The 19,490-nt window shown below is 35.3% G+C and overlaps 2 protein-coding genes across 2 annotated transcripts in view; both read right to left on the bottom strand.

Annotated features, from left to right (window-relative positions):
* LOC143251771 (dystonin-like) overlaps positions 1–5,820 on the bottom strand; it is a 38,331-nt gene extending 32,511 nt beyond the window's left edge. Inside the window, exons 1-4 of the mRNA XM_076503014.1 lie at positions 5,791–5,820; positions 4,231–4,377; positions 3,557–3,781; positions 3,188–3,301 (exon numbers count right to left, since the gene is read on the bottom strand). Coding sequence (XP_076359129.1) covers positions 3,188–3,301; positions 3,557–3,781; positions 4,231–4,377; positions 5,791–5,820 — 516 coding nt within the window. The remainder of the gene's footprint in view (positions 1–3,187; positions 3,302–3,556; positions 3,782–4,230; positions 4,378–5,790) is intronic.
* Positions 3,188–19,294, bottom strand: LOC143253992 (uncharacterized). The gene is made up of 4 exons (XM_076508684.1): positions 5,791–19,294; positions 4,231–4,377; positions 3,557–3,781; positions 3,188–3,301 (listed from the first exon to the last, which is right to left on the bottom strand). Exon 1 carries the CDS (start codon positions 19,292–19,294, stop codon positions 6,050–6,052), a length of 13,245 nt encoding a protein of 4,414 aa, XP_076364799.1. The 3' UTR covers positions 3,188–3,301; positions 3,557–3,781; positions 4,231–4,377; positions 5,791–6,049.
* Between the last annotated feature and the right edge of the window lie 196 nt (positions 19,295–19,490).

The raw sequence follows: 19,490 nt of genomic DNA, 5'->3' as shown, positions 1-19,490 counted from the left end.
TGAACAGACAAAACTTATAATATTGTCATCAAAAGCCATGTTGTGTTTGGAATTTTAAAAACATAGGATTGTCAATATTCAGAATAACATGAGAAAAACAGCAACAATTACATTTTGTTTGACAAATATGTGTACAACAGTGAAACACTATGTATAATTAACTAAAATAAATACAGCATGTACATACATATAACTTTAAACAGCATGTACACACATATTGTTTAACTTTAAACAGCATGTACACACATATATCTTTAAACAGCATGTACACACATATATCTTTAAACAGCATGTACACACATATTGTTTAACTTTAAACAGCATGTACACACATATATCTTTAAACAGCATGTACACACATATATCTTTAAACAGCATGTACACACATATTGTTTAACTTTAAACAGCATGTACACACATATTGTATATCTTTAAACAGCATGTACACACATATTGTTTAACTTTAAACAGCATGTACACACATATTGTATATCTTTAAACAGCATGTACACACATATTGTTTAACTTTAAATAACATGTACACACATATTGTTTAACTTTAAACATGTACACACATATTGTATATCTTTAAACAGCATGTACACACATATTGTTTATCTTTAAACAGCATGTACACACATATTGTTTAACTTTAAACAGCATGTACACACATATATCTTTAAACAGCATGTACACACATATTGTTTAACTTTAAACAGCATGTACACACATATTGTTTAACTTTAAACAACACGTACACACATATTGTTTAACTTTAAACAGCACGTACACACATATTGTTTAACTTTAAACAGCACGCACACACATATTGTTTAACTTTAAACAGCATGTCCACACATATTGTATATCTTTAAACAGCATGTACACACATATTGTATATCTTTAAACAGCATGTACACACATATTGTTTAACTTTAAACAACACGTACACACATATTGTTTAACTTTAAACAGCATGTACACACATATTGTATATCTTTAAACAGCATGTACACACATATTGTTTAACTTTAAACAGCATGTACACACATATTGTATATCTTTAAACAGCATGTACACACATATTGTTTAACTTTAAATAACATGTACACACATATTGTTTAACTTTAAACAACATGTACACACATATTGTATGTCTTTAAACAGCATGTACACACATATTGTTTATCTTTAAACAGCATGTACACACATATTGTATATTTATGAACAACACGTACACATACATTGTATGTCTTTTCTTCACTTTTCTTGTTCATTATGACCATTGTCTTTTTTCTTATTTTTTTCAACTACATCCTATAGTTTACTTAGGTCTTTAATATGAATGACTTAATTACACTGAGCCTAATTTAAACGGTCCTGTCACTATTGCTAAACTGTACTATTATATATTTTGCTTCTGTCTATTCTACAAATGTCTGATTTAAACATTGGCTGAATTAACTGACTTAAGTTATAATTTATTTAATTATTTTTCATTATAACTCTTTTTACATTTCTTATCAGGAAATAATTTTTATAACATTGATTTATGCAGCAACTGAGCACCAAACCACATGGCCAGACTTATGTCAAGTATGAACACTGAACATTAACTCACATGACTAGGCTCATGCTTATTATAACCACTAAGCACCAAACCACATGATTAGGCCCCTGTCAGTGACCTTGGCCATTTTTTTAAAAATTATACCTTTTAATTCCATGACCCTGCTTTACCCCCTTTCATTTCCCTACATCTACCCTCAGTTATATTGTGAATTCAAAAAAAATTCCAAGTGGTTGTTCCATACGGATGTTTGTATAGTCACCACCAATGATAACTTAATGGCATCTCTGTTCATGGTTGTACGAATAATTGAAATCATCACTTTTCCTGTTTCCATCTGTGTTCCAAAAGTTGCAACTCAGTCATACTTTGTGCATGAAGTAGACACACATCAGTTTGGTAGGACGTGTGATGGTTCAGTTACACTTAATTTAACCAAGTAGACACACGTCAGTTTGGTAGGACGTGTGATGGTTCAGTTACACTTAATTTAACCAAGTAGACACACGTCAGTTTGGTAGGACGTGTGATGGTTCAGTTACACTTAATTTAACCAAGTAGACACATGTCAGTTTGGTAGGACGTGTGATGGTTCAGTTACACTTAATTTAACCAAGTAGACACACGTCAGTTTGGTAGGACGTGTGATGGTTCAGTTACACTTAATTTAACCAAGTAGACACACGTCAGTTTGGTAGAATGTGGGATGGTTCAGTTACACGTAATTTAACCAAATAGACACATGTCAGTTTGGTAGGACGTGTGATGGTTCAGTTACACTTAATTTAACCAAGTAGACACACGTCAGTTTGGTAGGATGTGTGATGGTTCAGTTACACTTAATTTAACCAAGTAGACACACGTCAGTTTGGTAGAACATGGGATGGTTCAGTTACACGTAATTTAACCAAATAGACACACGTCAGTTTGGTAGGACGTGTGATGGTTCAGTTACACTTAATTTAACCAAGTAGACACACGTCAATTTGGTAGGACGTGTGATGGTTCAGTTACACTTAATTTAACCAAGTAGACACACGTCAGTTTGGTAGGATGTGTGATGGTTCAGTTACACTTAATTTAACCAAGTAGACACACGTCAGTTTGGTAGGACGTGTGATGGTTCAGTTACACTTAATTTAACCAAGTAGACACACGTCAGTTTGGTAGGACGTGTGATGGTTCAGTTACACTTAATTTAACCAAGTAGACACACATCAGTTTGGTAGGACGTGTGATGGTTCAGTTACACGTAATTTAATCATCTTCTTCTTGCTTCACTTCACATGCACACTTTCATCATTATCAGGTGTAACACCCATGAATTGATCCATTACCCTTTAATTTTTCTAAGCTGAATGACACCCTTTGAAAAAAATGGGTGCGAAGTGAAATTTTCTGATAATTTCAGATTCAGTAATCAGTAATTATTCCTCTGAATATTTTTCAGTAATTATCTTAAATTATTTGTTATGATAACTGCTTCAACCTTGAGAAACTAAACAATAACAGTGACACAGTGCACATAACAACAACAAACACAAGATAATTAAGATGAACACATTTCCCTTTCAGTGAATGAATTTCTGTTATGAACCTACAGAAATTATTACTCACTTTAAAGCGTTCACTATTTTCTTTCAAGTTCTTCAAGTCCCCTACGATTTTATCCTGTTCTTTTAGCTTCTCTTCAGCTTCAAGCAACCATTTCTTAAAGGTAAGGAGTTCCATCTGACAAACAAAATTGAAACAATTTATATTGTGTCTATTTAAATTACATACAAAATATTTATTTAATCAGGTCTGGAAAAAACACCAGTGATATACATACATGGACTTGTACATAAGTAATGGAAGTGTCATACTTATTTGCGAGTTTTCAGTTAAGAAGTTAATAGTTTAATGAAGAAGTGGCAACACTTCTACAAGAACAGTTCTAGTTAAAAAGAGGATGCATGTAATATGGTTGTAAGAAAGTAACCTTACATTAAACTTCTGTAACTCCTCTTGAGATAAAGTGAGTCGATGAAGTAGCTTCTCACTCTCTTCAGAAGTTTTGTTATAACTCTTTCTTAATACTGTACAGTCCTTCTGTAGCTGTTCCATTTCATCCTTGTTAAGAACCTCAGCTCCTTGTTCTATGACCTGCTGAACCTTGTCCAAACATGTTAAGACTGCTCTCTGGTGGTAATCCAGGTCCTTCTTAATATTCTGCAAAAATGAGCCAGATGAAAATTACTTTGATTCAGAGAAACATCGCAAGATATTTTAGATGATCATTCTAACAAAGAAGCGTAAAAAAAAAGTTTAGTACACCACCAGAGGGACAGCCTTTTATTGTTAAGTGGATTTTGGAAGAGTATTTGATTATTTGTCTTTCGATAAAACTTTATTTCTGAAGACCTCAATTTATTTCTCAAAATTATGCCACAACAGGAATAACCAATCAATATGATACACTATTAAATGATGAATGGTGTCTATCCAATTATTTTCATTATATAAAAGTTAAAGCATTTTACGAACAATTACAAATAACCTTTCAGGTTATGAAACTTTGTAATGGTTACCGTGGTACACTGACAGTTGCAAGATGTTTTTGAAAGAAATATCAGTGTTTTAGGTTATCAATGAAGTCCATTATAAGCACATTAACATACCTTATTTGTGTCAATCTGGTTCTGCAGCTCTATAATATCCTCTTGTAGTTGTCCCAGTTCAGCCAGTTGTTCTCGTATGTCATCTATCTTCTTCAGGAGTTTAGAGATACTGTCTCCAGCAAACTTGTATTTTTCTTCAACAGCAGTCTTCATGTCAAAAATAAGAGTCAGTTAGAAACAAAACATGAAATGTTTTATAAACTTATGAGAAGCTATCTCAGCAGAGATTAGTAAAAAATAAATTGGTCAAATAAAGATAAAAATATTACAAAGATTTTAAAAAATACAAAACAGTTAATGTGTGGTAACAACATAACTCTTTTTATCAAAGAAAAATTTAACTCTGTTTTATGTCTCATGCTAAAATAAACGTTTTTATAGCATTACAATAAAATAATACAAAGCATTTTTTAAAGTATAATTATTCCTGGTGTTAAAAACATGCTAAGGTAAAGTTGATAAGTCAGATATGATACGGTTTTAGAATTCAAGTTTGGTAGTAATGAATATTAGATTATAATAGCCAAATTTCTTTAAGCTGTGTCATTTCGTGGTGATGTTATCTGTTAGTTTAAAAACAGTCAGTTTACATGAAGGTTCACAATAAACAATATCTAACAATAAAAGTAAACAACTTATGATAACAATACAACTTGTATACATTACAGTACACATACACATGATGTTCATAGCAAGTAACCAGCAACTGCATGTGAAGTATACAGTCAACCAATAGTAATGCTTACAGTCTACAACAAATGGTGACATTTACAGTCTACAAACAAACAATAGTGATGTTTACAGTCTACAAACGAACAATAGTGGTGTTTACAGTCTACAAACAAAGAATAGTGGTAATTATAGTTTACAAACAAACAACAGTGGTGTTTACAGTCTACAAACAAGCAAAAGTGACATTACAGTCTACAAACAAACAACAGTGACATTTACAGTCTACAAACAAGTGACATTCAGTCTACACACAAACAACAGTGACATTTACAGTCTACAAAACAAATAATGGTAATACTTGCAATCTACAAACAAACAGTGACATTTACAGTCTACAAAACACAATAGTGACATTTACAGTCTACAAACAAACAACAGTGACATTTACAGCCTGCGACAAACAACAGTGACATTTACAGCCTGCGACAAACAACAACATTTAGTGTATAAACAAACAACAATGACATTTACAGTCTACAAACAAACAACAGTGACATTTACAGTCTACAAACAAACAACAGTGACATTTACAGTCTACAAACAACAATGACATTTACAGTTTACAAAGAAACAACAATGACATTTACAGTTTACAAACAAACAACAATGACATTTACAGTCCACAAACAAACAACAGTGGCATTTACAGTCTACAAACAAACAACAGTGGCATTTACAGTCTACAAACAAACAACAGTGACATTTACAGTCTACAAACAAACAACAACATTTACAGTGTATAAACAAACAACAGTGGTATTTACAGTGTACGAACAAGCATCACTTCCAAAGTTCTACAACATATTTTTATCAGAACAAAAGGCTTACCCTAGTTTCTGCTTTGATAAACAGACCCATCGTCCAAGCTTGCACAAGAGTGAGATACTGCTGATTCTGTGGATTAAAGATAACACCTTCTTTGGGGTTGAGCAAGCATTCATCGGTAGCTTGTTGGATGGTCAAAATTCGTCCCGTATCAGGATCTCTGAACACAGTATCAGTTGGTTCAATGAGTCCAGAGTCAATAGCCTGAAGTAAGGTAATGAGATGTTCAGTAAATGGATCTCTAAAGGAACCACTATCTGGATCATAAGCCCCATACTCCAAAGCTTCTAATAAGGAAAGGGGGTCTTCTTGGTGTAATGATCAGGTTAGCTAAAAGAGCTCCTTCAAGTGTCAGAATCTGATTGGTACCAGTATTTAAGACTGTATTTTTGTCAGGATCAAGAATTTCTTCTTCAAAAGCAGATAAAATTTTTATAAGTTTCTTTCTTTTGGTATCCTTGATAACTACTGAATTTTGATCCAAAATCCCCTGTTTTAAGGCATTATATAGTGGGATACTTTTCTCAGAATCTGGATGTCTGAACTGACCGTTAGTCAAGTCCAAAAGGCTAGAATCAATTGCTTGATCAAACGTTTTTGGTTCCCTAAAGAAAATGACTGTTTCCTGATCAAAAGTGACAGTCATTGTTGTGGTTTTTTCAGCTGTACGGTCAAACATGATCTTCTTCTTTATGTCAATCAACCCGTCTTTAATGGCCTGTTTCAAGGTCTTGAATTGTCCACTTACTGGATCCTTGATCACAGCAGATTCAGGGTCAACCAGTTCATTTTTAATTCCCTCCTCCAGTGTAAGTTCTACAGTACTTCTGGTATCCTTAAAGGTGCCTTTGATAAAGTCTATTGATTCTTGCTGTATGGCTTGATGGAATGTAGTTGGTTGTTCTGTTGTGATGATAATTCCATGATCAAATGCAGTCGTAATGGACACAAAATTGCCCGTCAGTGGTTCTCTAACAGTGCCTGTGTTTACATTTATAAATTTCTGCTGTATTGCTACTTTAATTGGCACCAGTTGATCAGTTTGTGGATCTTTGACAAATGTGCTGCTGCTGTCAATCAGTCCATGTTCGATTGCTTGAGCAAGGTTTAACTGGTCACCAGTAGCTATGTCCGTAAACTGTCCAGAAGCTGGATTTAAAAGCTTCATATTTAGGGCCTCTTGTAGAGTAAATGGTTTCTTGGCACTTACAATCAAGCCATCCTCCACTGCATCATAAAAGTTCAGTTCTTCCTTACTTGTTGGTATCAAGTAATATCCACTGTAAGGATTGATTATATTGGCATGGATCGCTTCTGAAAGTTTCATGTACTTTCCTGTTTTCTTATTTTTAATGATTGAGGTTTCATTGCTAATCACTTCTTCCTTTATGGCATCTTTTAGAGATAGTTCTGTACCATTAGATGGATGAACTAACTTTCCAGTTTGAGCATTGTAAAGACCCATAGTAACAAGTTCATACAACCCAAAAGGTTTTTCTATGTCAACAATGAGACCTTTTTCAAGAGCCACATTCAGAGGTAGTTCAACAGATGTGTCTGGTTCTCTAAACTGGCCATGTTGCTGATCTATGATGCCTGCATGTATAGTTTCCTTCAGTGTTAAAAGAGTGCAAGTAGATCTCACCCAGTAGCAAGGTAAACTAGCATTGATTATAAAGTGTCTAACAGCCTCTTGAAGAGTAATCTTTCTACCTGTGCTTGGATCAGTGAACTTACCCATTTCTTCAATATAAAGCCCTTGATGTATTGCTTTTTGAACTGAAATGGATATTTTCCTTTCCACGATTAGATCAGACTTAAAAGCAGAGACAAGAGTTACCTCCTGTCCATCTGGTTGTGTTAATTTTCCAGTCTCTTGATTTAATAATCCAGCTTCAATAGCGTCAATAAGGGTTAGTTGTTTCAAAAGTCCAGTTTGAGTATCTCTCAAGTGAGCAGAATCTGGATCAATAAGGCGACTGTTGATGGCCTCTCGCAAAGTAAGCCACTGATCTAGGGCAGGATCCAAAAACTTTCCTGTGGTTTCATCAGAAATCCCTTTTTGAATAGCTTCTCGAAGTGCTAAAGGTCTCTTGATTTCAATCAAAAGACCATGTTCTATAGCTTCTTGGAAATTGACTTTCCTGCCTGCCTTATTCATGATGATTTTCCCCTCTTTTACATCTACAACTCCATCCAACATGGCTTGATTAAATGTTAAAATGTTCCCTGATATGCCATCTTGGACAACAGTAGAAGTGGGATCAATTAAACCATTTACAATAGCTTTATCTATTGTAAATTTTTCCAGTGATTCTGGACTTGCAAATTTACCAGTTTTGGGATCATAAAACCCTTTATAAATGGCCTCTGGTAGTGAGAACCTGCTCTTTTCTGTAATTATGAGACCCCTGTCTAAGGCATCATAAAAGTGCATATCAGAACCTGAAGTTGGATCAGTAACAATTCCAGAAATAGGATGAACAATACCAATCTTAATGGCTTTTATAAGAGTTAACATGTCATTTGATTGTGGATCTCTTATTGTTAAAGCTTTCTGATTAATCCATCCACATTTTATTGCTTCTTCTAAAGTGATTTTTTCACCTTTATCTGGATCAATCATTAAACCTGTTTCTGGATCATACATATGATATTCAAGAGCCTCCTGAAGAGTCCATGGAAACCTTGTAGTTGTCAAGAAACCCTTCGAAACAGCAACATCTAATGTCATCATATTTGGATACGTAAGTGTTCCTCTCTGTCCATCTACTAAGCCAGTTGTGATAGCTTCTTTAAGAGGGAGAAAAATCTGAAATCTGGTATCTTTCACCTTAGCAGATTCAATATCAATGAAGCTATTATAAATGGCTTCATCTAGTGTAAAATCTTCACCAGTGACTGGATCTTCAAACCTTCCTGTGTCTGGTTTGTAAAATTCTTTAATAATAGCATCGATCAGTGAAACCTGGATTCTGTTACTAATGATTAAGCCATTGGACACTGCTACATCTAATGTGAGGAAGGTGTTCATAGCTGTGTCTTTCATTTTACCTGACTTGGACATAATGATGTTTGTTTGGATAGCTTCATCTAAGGATACGTAGATTTCATTCTTTGTGTCTCGTACTTTAGTAATAAAAGCATCTACCAAATTTTTCCTAACAGCTTCATATATGTTCATTTCATAATTAGTCACAGGATCTCTTATTGTGCCACTATCTGGGTTATAAAGTTCTTTCTTGACAATAGCCACCAGGGACACAGGATATCTGAGAACAGTGATATAGCCTCTCTTATATGCAGTGTTCAGACTTATCTCTTGTTTTGTTATAAGGTTTATATAGGTATTATGATGGAGATTTATCAGCCCAATATTTTCTGCTTCTTTCACAGAAACCAAGTCTTCCATCTTTGTGTTATATATGACGACAGAGTTTGGATCTATCAGTCCAGTTTCCAAGGCCTTGGATAGTGGAACCTGATTTCTTGAAATGGGGTGTGTTATGGTTGCATTTTCACTATCAAACAGTTTACTTTCAATGGCTTGCTGAAAGGACATTGAGGTTACTAATGTGCTTGGTTTTTCATGTTCTATATAAATGATCCATTCCATTTGTACAGCTTCAAAGAAAGAAATCCTTTGACCAGTCTTGGGATTCACCATCTGACCTGTATTCTTATCTATCAAAACCTTCTTTATAGCATCTAAAAGAGGAATGAACTCTTTTGACCTTAGATCCCTCACTTTAATTTCACAGGGATCAATTACTCCAAGGATCACTAGATCCATAAAAGTAACTGGTTCACCAGTTTGTGGATTGACAAAACTTTCTGTATTTTGGTCATAAAATCCTTCTTGTACAGCAAAAGTAACTGATAAAGGTGTTGCCAATTCTGGTTTTTGTTCCACTAAGGTAACTTCTGTTTTGCTGTTGATTACAACAATTGCATCTGCTGGAATAGTTCTATCTTTCAATGCATTGCAAACTAATGATTTTTCATTGGTACTGGGTTTAAAGATATAAGTTATTTCAGGATTTATTAAACCACTATCAACTGCTTCACACAGAGGCAAAGAATGTCCTATGAACAACGGTGCTTCAAAGTCCTTACTTAATTCTGTAAATGTTTCTGTATCACATATGTCTGAACTTGCTAAATCTGTATCATCTCGCGAAGAAATTCCATGTTTTTCTGGTAAGGAGATGTCTTCTTTTCTTGGTTTCAAAGGTGATATACTGCTTGGTGTCTTAGTTGAGGGTGGTTCCTTTTCTTTGGGAGAAAACTGTTTAACTTCTCTGCTGGGTAACAATGTACCAGCTGAAGAAGGTATTTTTTGTAAATGCAGAGACTCAGATTTAGGTTTTTCTTTTGAGGCCAAACTTTTTAATCCTTCCACTGTTGTCATTCCAGCAATAACTGGTGCACTAATAACAATTACTAGGCCCATTTTTGTTGCTTCAATTATTGTTATCTTCTTTCTTGAGATAGAATCAAGAATTTTTCCAGTTTTAATATTAACTTTTCCCACGTCTATGGCTTCTTTCGTAGTCATAGGATGCCCAGTAGATGTATCATAAATAACTGCATCCAGATCTACAAAACCTTCATCCACAAGATCTTCAAATGTTACTAATTTCTGTGTATTTGGATGATGAAAGAGCTCTGAGTTTTCATCATACAGAACAGTAAATAATTGCATAATTGTGTACTTAATGATTTCTTCTGTTGCAAGTTCTTCAACAGGATTCAAAAGACCTTCAGAAATAGCTTGAGAAATGGGAATTGTTTTTCCTGTGAGTGGCTCAGTAAATGTGTGATCTGTTAGGCTGAGCAGTCCACGTTCCAGTGACTGGATAAATGTCAATGGTTCTGCTGTTCTTAGTGTTTGACTATTAATTTTGACAATTCCACGAGTCTTGGCATCTTCAATTGGAATGACTTCACCTGTCTGAGTATCTTCCACTTGCCTTGGACTTGTCATGATATATCCAGGCTGAAGCTCTATTGTTTGTGATTCCACGACCATACGTAAACTTGTGGTAGCTTGTGTTGGAGCAGCCTTTACAAATGACTCCACAGAGATCAATGGTGGTGAAACCGGTTTCATCTGGAGAAGTCCAGTATCAACAGCTTCTTTTACTGGTACATCTTCTCCTGTTCTAGGATGTTTCATGGTACAGTTTAAAGAATCAATTAAACTCCTATCTAAGGCTTCCAGTACTTCAATACTATCTAAAATTGGTGGAATTGGCACAGTCATAATAAATCCATGCTTTATAGCATCATTTAGAGGAATACGTTTGTTTGAAATTAAGTGAATAAACTCTTTGGTCTTAGTATCAACAAAGCCATGCTGAAGAGCAACAGGGAACGTTAATCCCAGTAAAGGCATGTTATCTATACAAAACATCCTAGACTTTTCAAAAACTCTATAATTTTCAATGGCATCCACAAGACTAACTACATTACTAGATGTATGAACCTCTAAAGTATTTTGATCTATAATTCCCTTCTCTACAGCTTCTTCTAAGGTTATAATTCTTTTGGTCACAGGCTCTAAAATTTGAGAAAGTGGGTTAATTATCTCACAGAGAAAAGACTCATTCAGTGTCAACAATACACCAACTTCGGGATGAATTATTTTCTGTTCTAAAGGCAGTATAAGGCCTTGAGAAACTGCCTCTGGCAAGGATAAGCTTTGACCAACAGGCAAAATAAGTTTACCACTAACTGGATCCAAAATACGATTTTCTAAAGCTTCTAGAATGTTTAAACTTTGACCTTTACAAGGATTTGGAATTGTTCCACTGTTACCATCAATCAAGTTAAGTCTAAGAGCTTCTGTCAAAGTCATTGGCTTTCCATCTGATCCTTTTATATTTTCCACTTCAGTTAAGATGTTTGCTGTGTTACTGTCCAAAATACCTTCTTTAGCTGCTTCCCTTGGGTGCATGATTCTTCGATGAATTTTTTGTAGTGATATTCCTTCCTGTGCTTCCACAGTCACTTGACCAAACTGGTCACCCATTTTTGTGACATTGATCACTTTTGTGACTCTTTCTTCAACAGCCTGTCCCCTCTCCTTGAGGAGTACTAACTCTTTCATAATAGCTTCCTTCATTGTGAATTTTTCGTTAGTTTTGTTGTTCATATAATGACCAGTAGAATCCAAAATCCCTTCCTCCAATGATTTCAGCAAGGATATGGCATGTCTTGTTGAGGGTTCCAAAACTGTTGCAGAATTTGAATGAATAATTTCTAACCTAATGGTTTCTTCAAAAGATATTAATCTATCTGTACCTGAAACAATAAACATTCCCATTTCTGGATTAAATAATTTTTTATCAATAGCTTCTTTCAAGAACCACCCCCCTGGTGGTAATTCAAAACTTTCAGTTGTTTCTTGAGTCATACTAATTCCAGTAATATATGATGACTTATAGCTTTCTGCTTTCTGTTCAACTTTTGTTTCTTCAAAGGACTCAGGCTCCTGGAATGGGGGCACTTGAGACCTTTCTGGCTTCTCTAATTTGTCTTCAGATGATTGTGTTATTGTTCTATGAATATCTTTGAAAACAACTGAAGATAATCTCTTCTCTTCAAGTAGCAAAGTTGAGGAAAGTGCTTTTGACATATCTTTTTCAGCCTCTACTTTAATTGAAGATGGAGTTTTATCTATAACTTGCAGTTTATCGGTAAGAGACACCTTATCTACAGGTTCTTCATCAGTAGATGGTAATTGTTTTACCTGTTTCTCTTTAACTGGTGCTTTATCAGTAGATGATGGCATTTGATCTTTGGCTTCTTTAGATGGTGAGGGAAGATTTCTTTCATGTTTGTCTTTACTTGGAGAAGGAGATTTTTCTTTTACTGGTGCTTCCTGAATAACTGATGGCATTTCATCTTTGGGTTCTTTAGATGGAGATGGTAATTTTCTTTCTGGTTTCTCCTTAGTTGGAGATGGTGTTTCTTTTTTAATTCGAATTTCCTTTTCACGTTGTGTAGCTGAAAGTGGTATTTTTCTTTCTTCTTCTTTGCTTCGAGAAGGTATCTCTTCCTTCACTGGTGTTTTCTCTATAGGAGATAGCACCTTTCCTTCAGACGCTTTAGTTTGAGAGGGTAATTTTCTTATGGGTTTCTCCTTAGTTGGAGAAGGTGTTTTTCCTATAGAAGATGGTACCCTTTTTTTAGGTTCTTTAGAAGGAGATGGTAATTTTCTTTCCTGTTTTTCCTTAGTTGGTGAAGGTGTTCTTTGTTTAACAAGTGTTTCCTTTTCAGGTTGTATAGATGTAAGTGGTAATTTTATTTCTTCCTCTTTAGTTGGAGAAGGTAACTCTTCCTTAACTGGGGTTTTATCTAAAGGAGATGGTACCTTTTCTTCAGGTTCTTTTGTTGGAGATGGTAATTTTCTTTCTTGTTTCTCTTTAGTAAGAGAAGGTGTTTTTTCTTTACTTGGTGTTTCCTTTTCAGGTTGTATTGCTGTAAGTGGTAATTTTTTTCCTTCATCTTTAGTTGGAGAAGGTGTTTTTTCTGTAGGAGATGGTACCCTTTTTTTAGGTTCTTTAACTGGAGAAGGTATCTCTTCCCTCACTGGTGTTTTTTCTATAGGAAATGGTACCTCCTCTTCAGGTTCTTTTGTTGGAGATGGTAATTTTCTTTTTTGTTTGTCTTTAGTTGGAGAAGGTGTTTTTTCTTTACTTGGTGTTTCCTTTTCAGGTTGTATTGCTGTAAGTGGTAATTTTCTTCCTTCATCTTTAGTTGGAGAAGGCATTTTTTCTGTAGGAGATGGTACACTTTTTTTAGTTTCTTTAACTGGAGAAGGTATCTCTTCCCTCACTGGTGTTTTTTCTATAGGAGATGGTACCTTTTCTTCAGGTTCTTTTGTTGGACAAGGTAATTTTCTTTCTTGTTTCTCTTTAGTTGGAGAAGGTGTTTTTTCTTTACTTGGTGTTTCCTTTTCAGGTTTTGTCATTGTAAGTGGTAATTTTCTTCCTTCATCTTTGGTTGGAGAAGGCGTTTTTTCTACAGAGGATGGTACCCTTTTTTTATGTTCTTTAATTGGAGAAGGTATCTCTTGCTTCACTGGTGTTATTTCTACAGGAGATGGAACCTTCTCTTCATATTCTTTTGTGGGAGACGATAATTTTCTTTCTGGTTTCCCCTTAATTGGAGAAGGAGTTTTTTCTGTAGGGGAAGTTACCCTTTTTTTAGGTTCTTTAATTGGAGAAGGTATCTTTTCCTTCACTGCTGTTTTTTCTATAGGAGATGGTACCTTTTCCTCAGGTTCTTTTGTTGGAGATGGTAATTTTCTTTCTTGTTTCTCTTTAGTTGGAGAAGGTGATTTTTCTTTACTTGGTGTTTCCTTTTCAGGTTGTATTGCTGTAAGTGGTAATTTTCTTCCTTCATCTTTAGTTGGAGAAGGTGTTTTTTCTGTAGGAGATGGTACCCTTTCTTTAGGTTCTTTAACTGGAGAAGGTATCTCTTCTCTCACTGGTGTTTTTTCTATAGGAGATGGAACCTTTTCTTCAGGTTCTTTTGTTGGAGATGGTATTTTTCTTTCTTGTTTCTCTTTAGTTGGAGAAGGTGTTTTTTCTTTACTTGGTGTTTCCTTTTCAGGTTGTATTGCTGTAAGTGGTAATTTTCTTCCTTCATCTTTAGTTGGAGAAGGTGTTTTTTCTGTAGGAGATGGTACCCTTTTTTTAGGTTCTTTAACTGGAGAAGGTATCTCTTCTCTCACTGGTGTTTTTTCTATAGGAGATGGAACCTTTTCTTCAGGTTCCTTTGTTGGGGATGGTATTTTTCTTTCTTGTTTCTCTTTAGTTGGAGAAGGTGTTTTTTCTTTACTTGGTGTTTCCTTTTCAGGTTGTATTGCTGTAAGTGGTAATTTTCTTCCTTCATCTTTGCTTGGAGAAGGCGTTTTTTCTACAGGGGATGGTACCCTTTTTTTAGGTTCTTTAACTGGAGAAGGTATCTCTTCCTTCACTGATGTTTTTTCTATAGGAGATGGAACCTTTTCTTCAGGTTCTTTTGTTGGAGATGGTAATTTTCTTTCTTGTTTCTCTTTAGTTGGAGAAGGTGATTTTTCTTTACTTGGTGTTTCCTTTTCAGGTTGTATTGCTGTAAGTGGTAATTTTCTTCCTTCATCTTTGGTTGGAGAAGGTGTTTTTTCTGTAGGAGATGGTACCCTTTTTTTAGGTTCTTTAACTGGAGAAGGTATCTCTTCTCTCACTGGTGTTTCTTCTATACGAGATGGAACCTTTTCTTCAGGTTCTTTTGTTGGAGATGGTATTTTTCTTTTTTGTTTGTCTTCAGTTGGAGAAGGTGTTTTTTCTTTACTTGGTGTTTCCTTTTCAGGTTGTATTGCTGTAAGTGGTAATTTTCTTCCTTCATCTTTAGTTGGAGAAGGTGTTTTTTCTGTAGGAGATGGTACCTTTTTTTTAGGTTCTTTAACTGGAGAAGGTATCTCTTCTCTCACTGGTGTTTTTTCTATAGGAGATGGAACCTTTTCTTCAGGTTCTTTTGTTGGAGATGGTAATTTTCTTTCTTGTTTCTCTTTAGTTGGAGAAGGTGATTTTTCTTTACTTGGTGTTTCCTTTTCAGGTTGTATTGCTGTAAGTGGTAATTTTCTTCCTTCATCTTTGGTTGGAGAAGGTGTTTTTTCTGTAGGAGATGGTACCCTTTTTTTAGGTTCTTTAACTGGAGAAGGTATCTCTTCTCTCACTGGTGTTTCTTCTATACGAGATGGAACCTTTTCTTCAGGTTCTTTTGTTGGAGATGGTATTTTTCTTTCTTGTTTCTCTTTAGTTGGAGAAGGTGTTTTTTCTTTACTTGGTATTTCCTTTTCAACTTGGATTGCTGTAAGTGGTAATTTTCTTCCTTCATCTTTAGTTGGAGAAGGTGTTTTTTCTGTAGGAGATGGTACCCTTTCTTTAGGTTCTTTAACTGGAGAAGGTATCTCTTCTCTCACTGGTGTTTTTTCTATAGGAGATGGAACCTTTTCTTCAGGTTCTTTTGTTGGAGATGGTATTTTTCTTTCTTGTTTCTCTTTAGTTGGAGAAGGTGTTTTTTCTTTACTTGGTGTTTCCTTTTCAGGTTGTATTGCTGTAAGTGGTAATTTTCTTCCTTCATCTTTAGTTGGAGAAGGTGTTTTTTCTGTAGGAGATGGTACCCTTTTTTTAGGTTCTTTAACTGGAGAAGGTATCTCTTCTCTCACTGGTGTTTTTTCTATAGGAGATGGAACCTTTTCTTCAGGTTCCTTTGTTGGGGATGGTATTTTTCTTTCTTGTTTCTCTTTAGTTGGAGAAGGTGTTTTTTCTTTACTTGGTGTTTCCTTTTCAGGTTGTATTGCTGTAAGTGGTAATTTTCTTCCTTCATCTTTGCTTGGAGAAGGCGTTTTTTCTACAGGGGATGGTACCCTTTTTTTAGGTTCTTTAACTGGAGAAGGTATCTCTTCCTTCACTGATGTTTTTTCTATAGGAGATGGAACCTTTTCTTCAGGTTCTTTTGTTGGAGATGGTAATTTTCTTTCTTGTTTCTCTTTAGTTGGAGAAGGTGATTTTTCTTTACTTGGTGTTTCCTTTTCAGGTTGTATTGCTGTAAGTGGTAATTTTCTTCCTTCATCTTTGGTTGGAGAAGGTGTTTTTTCTGTAGGAGATGGTACCCTTTTTTTAGGTTCTTTAACTGGAGAAGGTATCTCTTCTCTCACTGGTGTTTCTTCTATACGAGATGGAACCTTTTCTTCAGGTTCTTTTGTTGGAGATGGTATTTTTCTTTTTTGTTTGTCTTTAGTTGGAGAAGGTGTTTTTTCTTTACTTGGTGTTTCCTTTTCAGGTTGTATTGCTGTAAGTGGTAATTTTCTTCCTTCATCTTTAGTTGGAGAAGGTGTTTTTTCTGTAGGAGATGGTACCTTTTTTTTAGGTTCTTTAACTGGAGAAGGTATCTCTTCTCTCACTGGTGTTTTTTCTATAGGAGATGGAACCTTTTCTTCAGGTTCTTTTGTTGGAGATGGTAATTTTCTTTCTTGTTTCTCTTTAGTTGGAGAAGGTGATTTTTCTTTACTTGGTGTTTCCTTTTCAGGTTGTATTGCTGTAAGTGGTAATTTTCTTCCTTCATCTTTGGTTGGAGAAGGTGTTTTTTCTGTAGGAGATGGTACCCTTTTTTTAGGTTCTTTAACTGGAGAAGGTATCTCTTCTCTCACTGGTGTTTCTTCTATACGAGATGGAACCTTTTCTTCAGGTTCTTTTGTTGGAGATGGTATTTTTCTTTCTTGTTTCTCTTTAGTTGGAGAAGGTGTTTTTTCTTTACTTGGTATTTCCTTTTCAACTTGGATTGCTGTAAGTGGTAATTTTCTTCCTTCATCTTTGGTTGGAGAAGGCGTTTTTTCTACAGGGAATGGTACCCTTTTTATAGGTTCTTTAATTGGAGAAGGTATCTCTTCCCTCACTGGTGTTTTCTCTATAGGAGATGGAACCTTTTCTTCAGGTTCTTTTGTTGGAGATGGTATTTTTCTTTCTTGTTTCTCTTTAGTTGGAGAAGGTGTTTTTTCTTTACTTGGTGTTTCCTTTTCAGGTTGTATTGCTGTAAGTGGCAATTTTCTTCCTTCATCTTTGGTTGGAGAAGGCGTTTTTTCTACAGGGGATGGTACCCTTTTTTTAGGTTCTTTAACTGGAGAAGGTATCTCTTCCTTCACTGGTGTTTTTTCTATAGGAGATGGAACCTTCTCTTCAGGTTCTTTTGTTGGAGATGGTAATTTTCTTTTTTGTTTCTCTTTAGTTGGAGAAGGTATTTTTTCTTTACTTGGTGTTTCCTTTTCAGGTTGTATTGCTGTAAGTGGTAATTTTCTTCCTTCATCTTTAGTTGGAGAAGGCGTTTTTTCTGTAGGAAATGGTACCCTTTTTTTAGGTTCTTTAATTGGAGAAGGTATCTCTTCCCTCACTGGTGTTTTTTCTATAGGAGATGGAACCTTCTCTTCAGGTTCTTTTGTTGGAGATGGAAATTTTCTTCCTTGTTTCTCTTTAGTTGGAGAAGGTGTTTTTTCTTTACTTGGTGTTTCCTTTTCAGATTGGATTGCTGTAAGTGGTAATTTTCTTCCTTCATCTTTGGTTGGAGAAGGCGTTTTATCTACAGGGGATGGTACCCTTTTTTTAGGTTCTTTAACTGGAGAAGGTATCTCTTCCTTCACTGGTGTTTTCTCTCTAGCAGATGGAACCTTCTCTTCAGGTTCTTTTGTTGGAGATGGTAATTTTCCTTTTTGTTTCTCTTTAGTTGGAGAAGGTGTTTTTTCTTTACTTGGTGTTTCCTTTTCAGGTTGTATTGCTGTAAGTGGTAATATTCTTCCTTCATCTTTGGTTGGAGAAGGTGTTTTTTCTACAGGGGATGATAGCCTTTTTTTAGGTTCTTTAATTGGAGAACGTATCTCTTCCCTCACTGGTGTTTTTTCTATAGGAGATGGAACCTTCTCTTCAGGTTCTTTTGTTGGAGATGGTAATTTTCTTTCTTGTTTCTCTTTAGTTGGAGAAGGTGTTTTTTCTTTACTTGGTGTTTCCTTTTCAGGTTGTATTGCTTTAAGTGGTAATTTTCTTCCTTCATCTTTAGTTGGAGAAGGTGTTTTCTCTGTAGGAGATGGTACCCTTTTTTTAGGTTCTTTAACTGGAGAAGGTATCTCTTCTCTCACTGGTGTTTTTTCTATAGGACATGGAACCTTTTCTTCAGGTTCTTTTGTTGGAGATGGTAATTTTCTTTCTGGTTTATCATTAGTTAAAAAAATAGTTTCTTCCTTAAGTGGAGATTCTCTTTCAGGAAATGGTGAGGGCTCCGAGTGGGTTATAATAGTCCTCCGAATCGTCTTCTTAAATGTCTCTGTGGGATATACTGAAATTTCTTCTGATGTTTCAGTTACTCTTTCAGATGGTAACTCTAATATTCCCCTGTTGAAGGCTTCTTCCAAAGGCATAATTTCTCCAGTCTTTGGTTCTTTAAAAGTTCCACGTGTCTCATCAATTAATCCATTTTTCAATGCATCTTCAAAGGTGATTCTAATGTCTGAAGTCACACGCTGACTTGTTACAGTTACATAATGTGTTAATGTCTTGGTAACTGTTGCCATAGTTACTGTAATATTGAGTAAACCTTTAAGAACACCTGCTCCTTCCAGTGTTATTATGTTTTTCTGTAATGCCTCTTTTAGTGGAACTAGTCTCTTTGTTTTTGGTTCTCTTACAAGTCCTGTCTTGCAATCTAATAAGCCTTCAAATACAGCTTCAACAACTGTCAGTTCTTTTCCTTTTTCATCTACTATCCCAACTTTTCTGTTCATCATTTCACTTATTTGTGGCTGTACAAATTTCTTGGTAGTTGCTTCCTCAAAGGTCATAGTTTCCCCACTTGTGAGATCTTTGAATGTTCCTTTTCTCACATCAATATAATCCTTACTCACTGCTGTATTGAAACTTACGCTATCTCCTGTTACAGGATTCACGAATCCTTCTACGTCGAATATCATCTTGTGGCAAACGGACTTAATATGACCTTTATCAACAGCCTCCACCAAGCTGATAGCTTCTCCAGTAACGCCCACGAACTCTCCATCCGTGTAATAAGACCTCTCTCGAAAGCCTCTGGTAAAGTCACCAATTCCTCGGTCTTTGGATCAGTGACTGACTTAACGTCTATGTTTAGAATTCCGTTAGCAACTGCTT

This window comes from Tachypleus tridentatus, chromosome 6, assembly GCF_004210375.1.
Source record: "Tachypleus tridentatus isolate NWPU-2018 chromosome 6, ASM421037v1, whole genome shotgun sequence".
NCBI classification, from domain to species: Eukaryota; Metazoa; Arthropoda; class Merostomata; order Xiphosura; family Limulidae; genus Tachypleus; species Tachypleus tridentatus.
This window is presented reverse-complemented; position numbering and strand designations above follow the sequence as displayed.

Coding starts and splice junctions, on each gene's coding strand:
- LOC143253992 (XM_076508684.1), bottom strand. CDS start 19,294: ATGATATTCGACGTAGAAGGATTCGTGAATCCTGTAACAGGAGATAGC.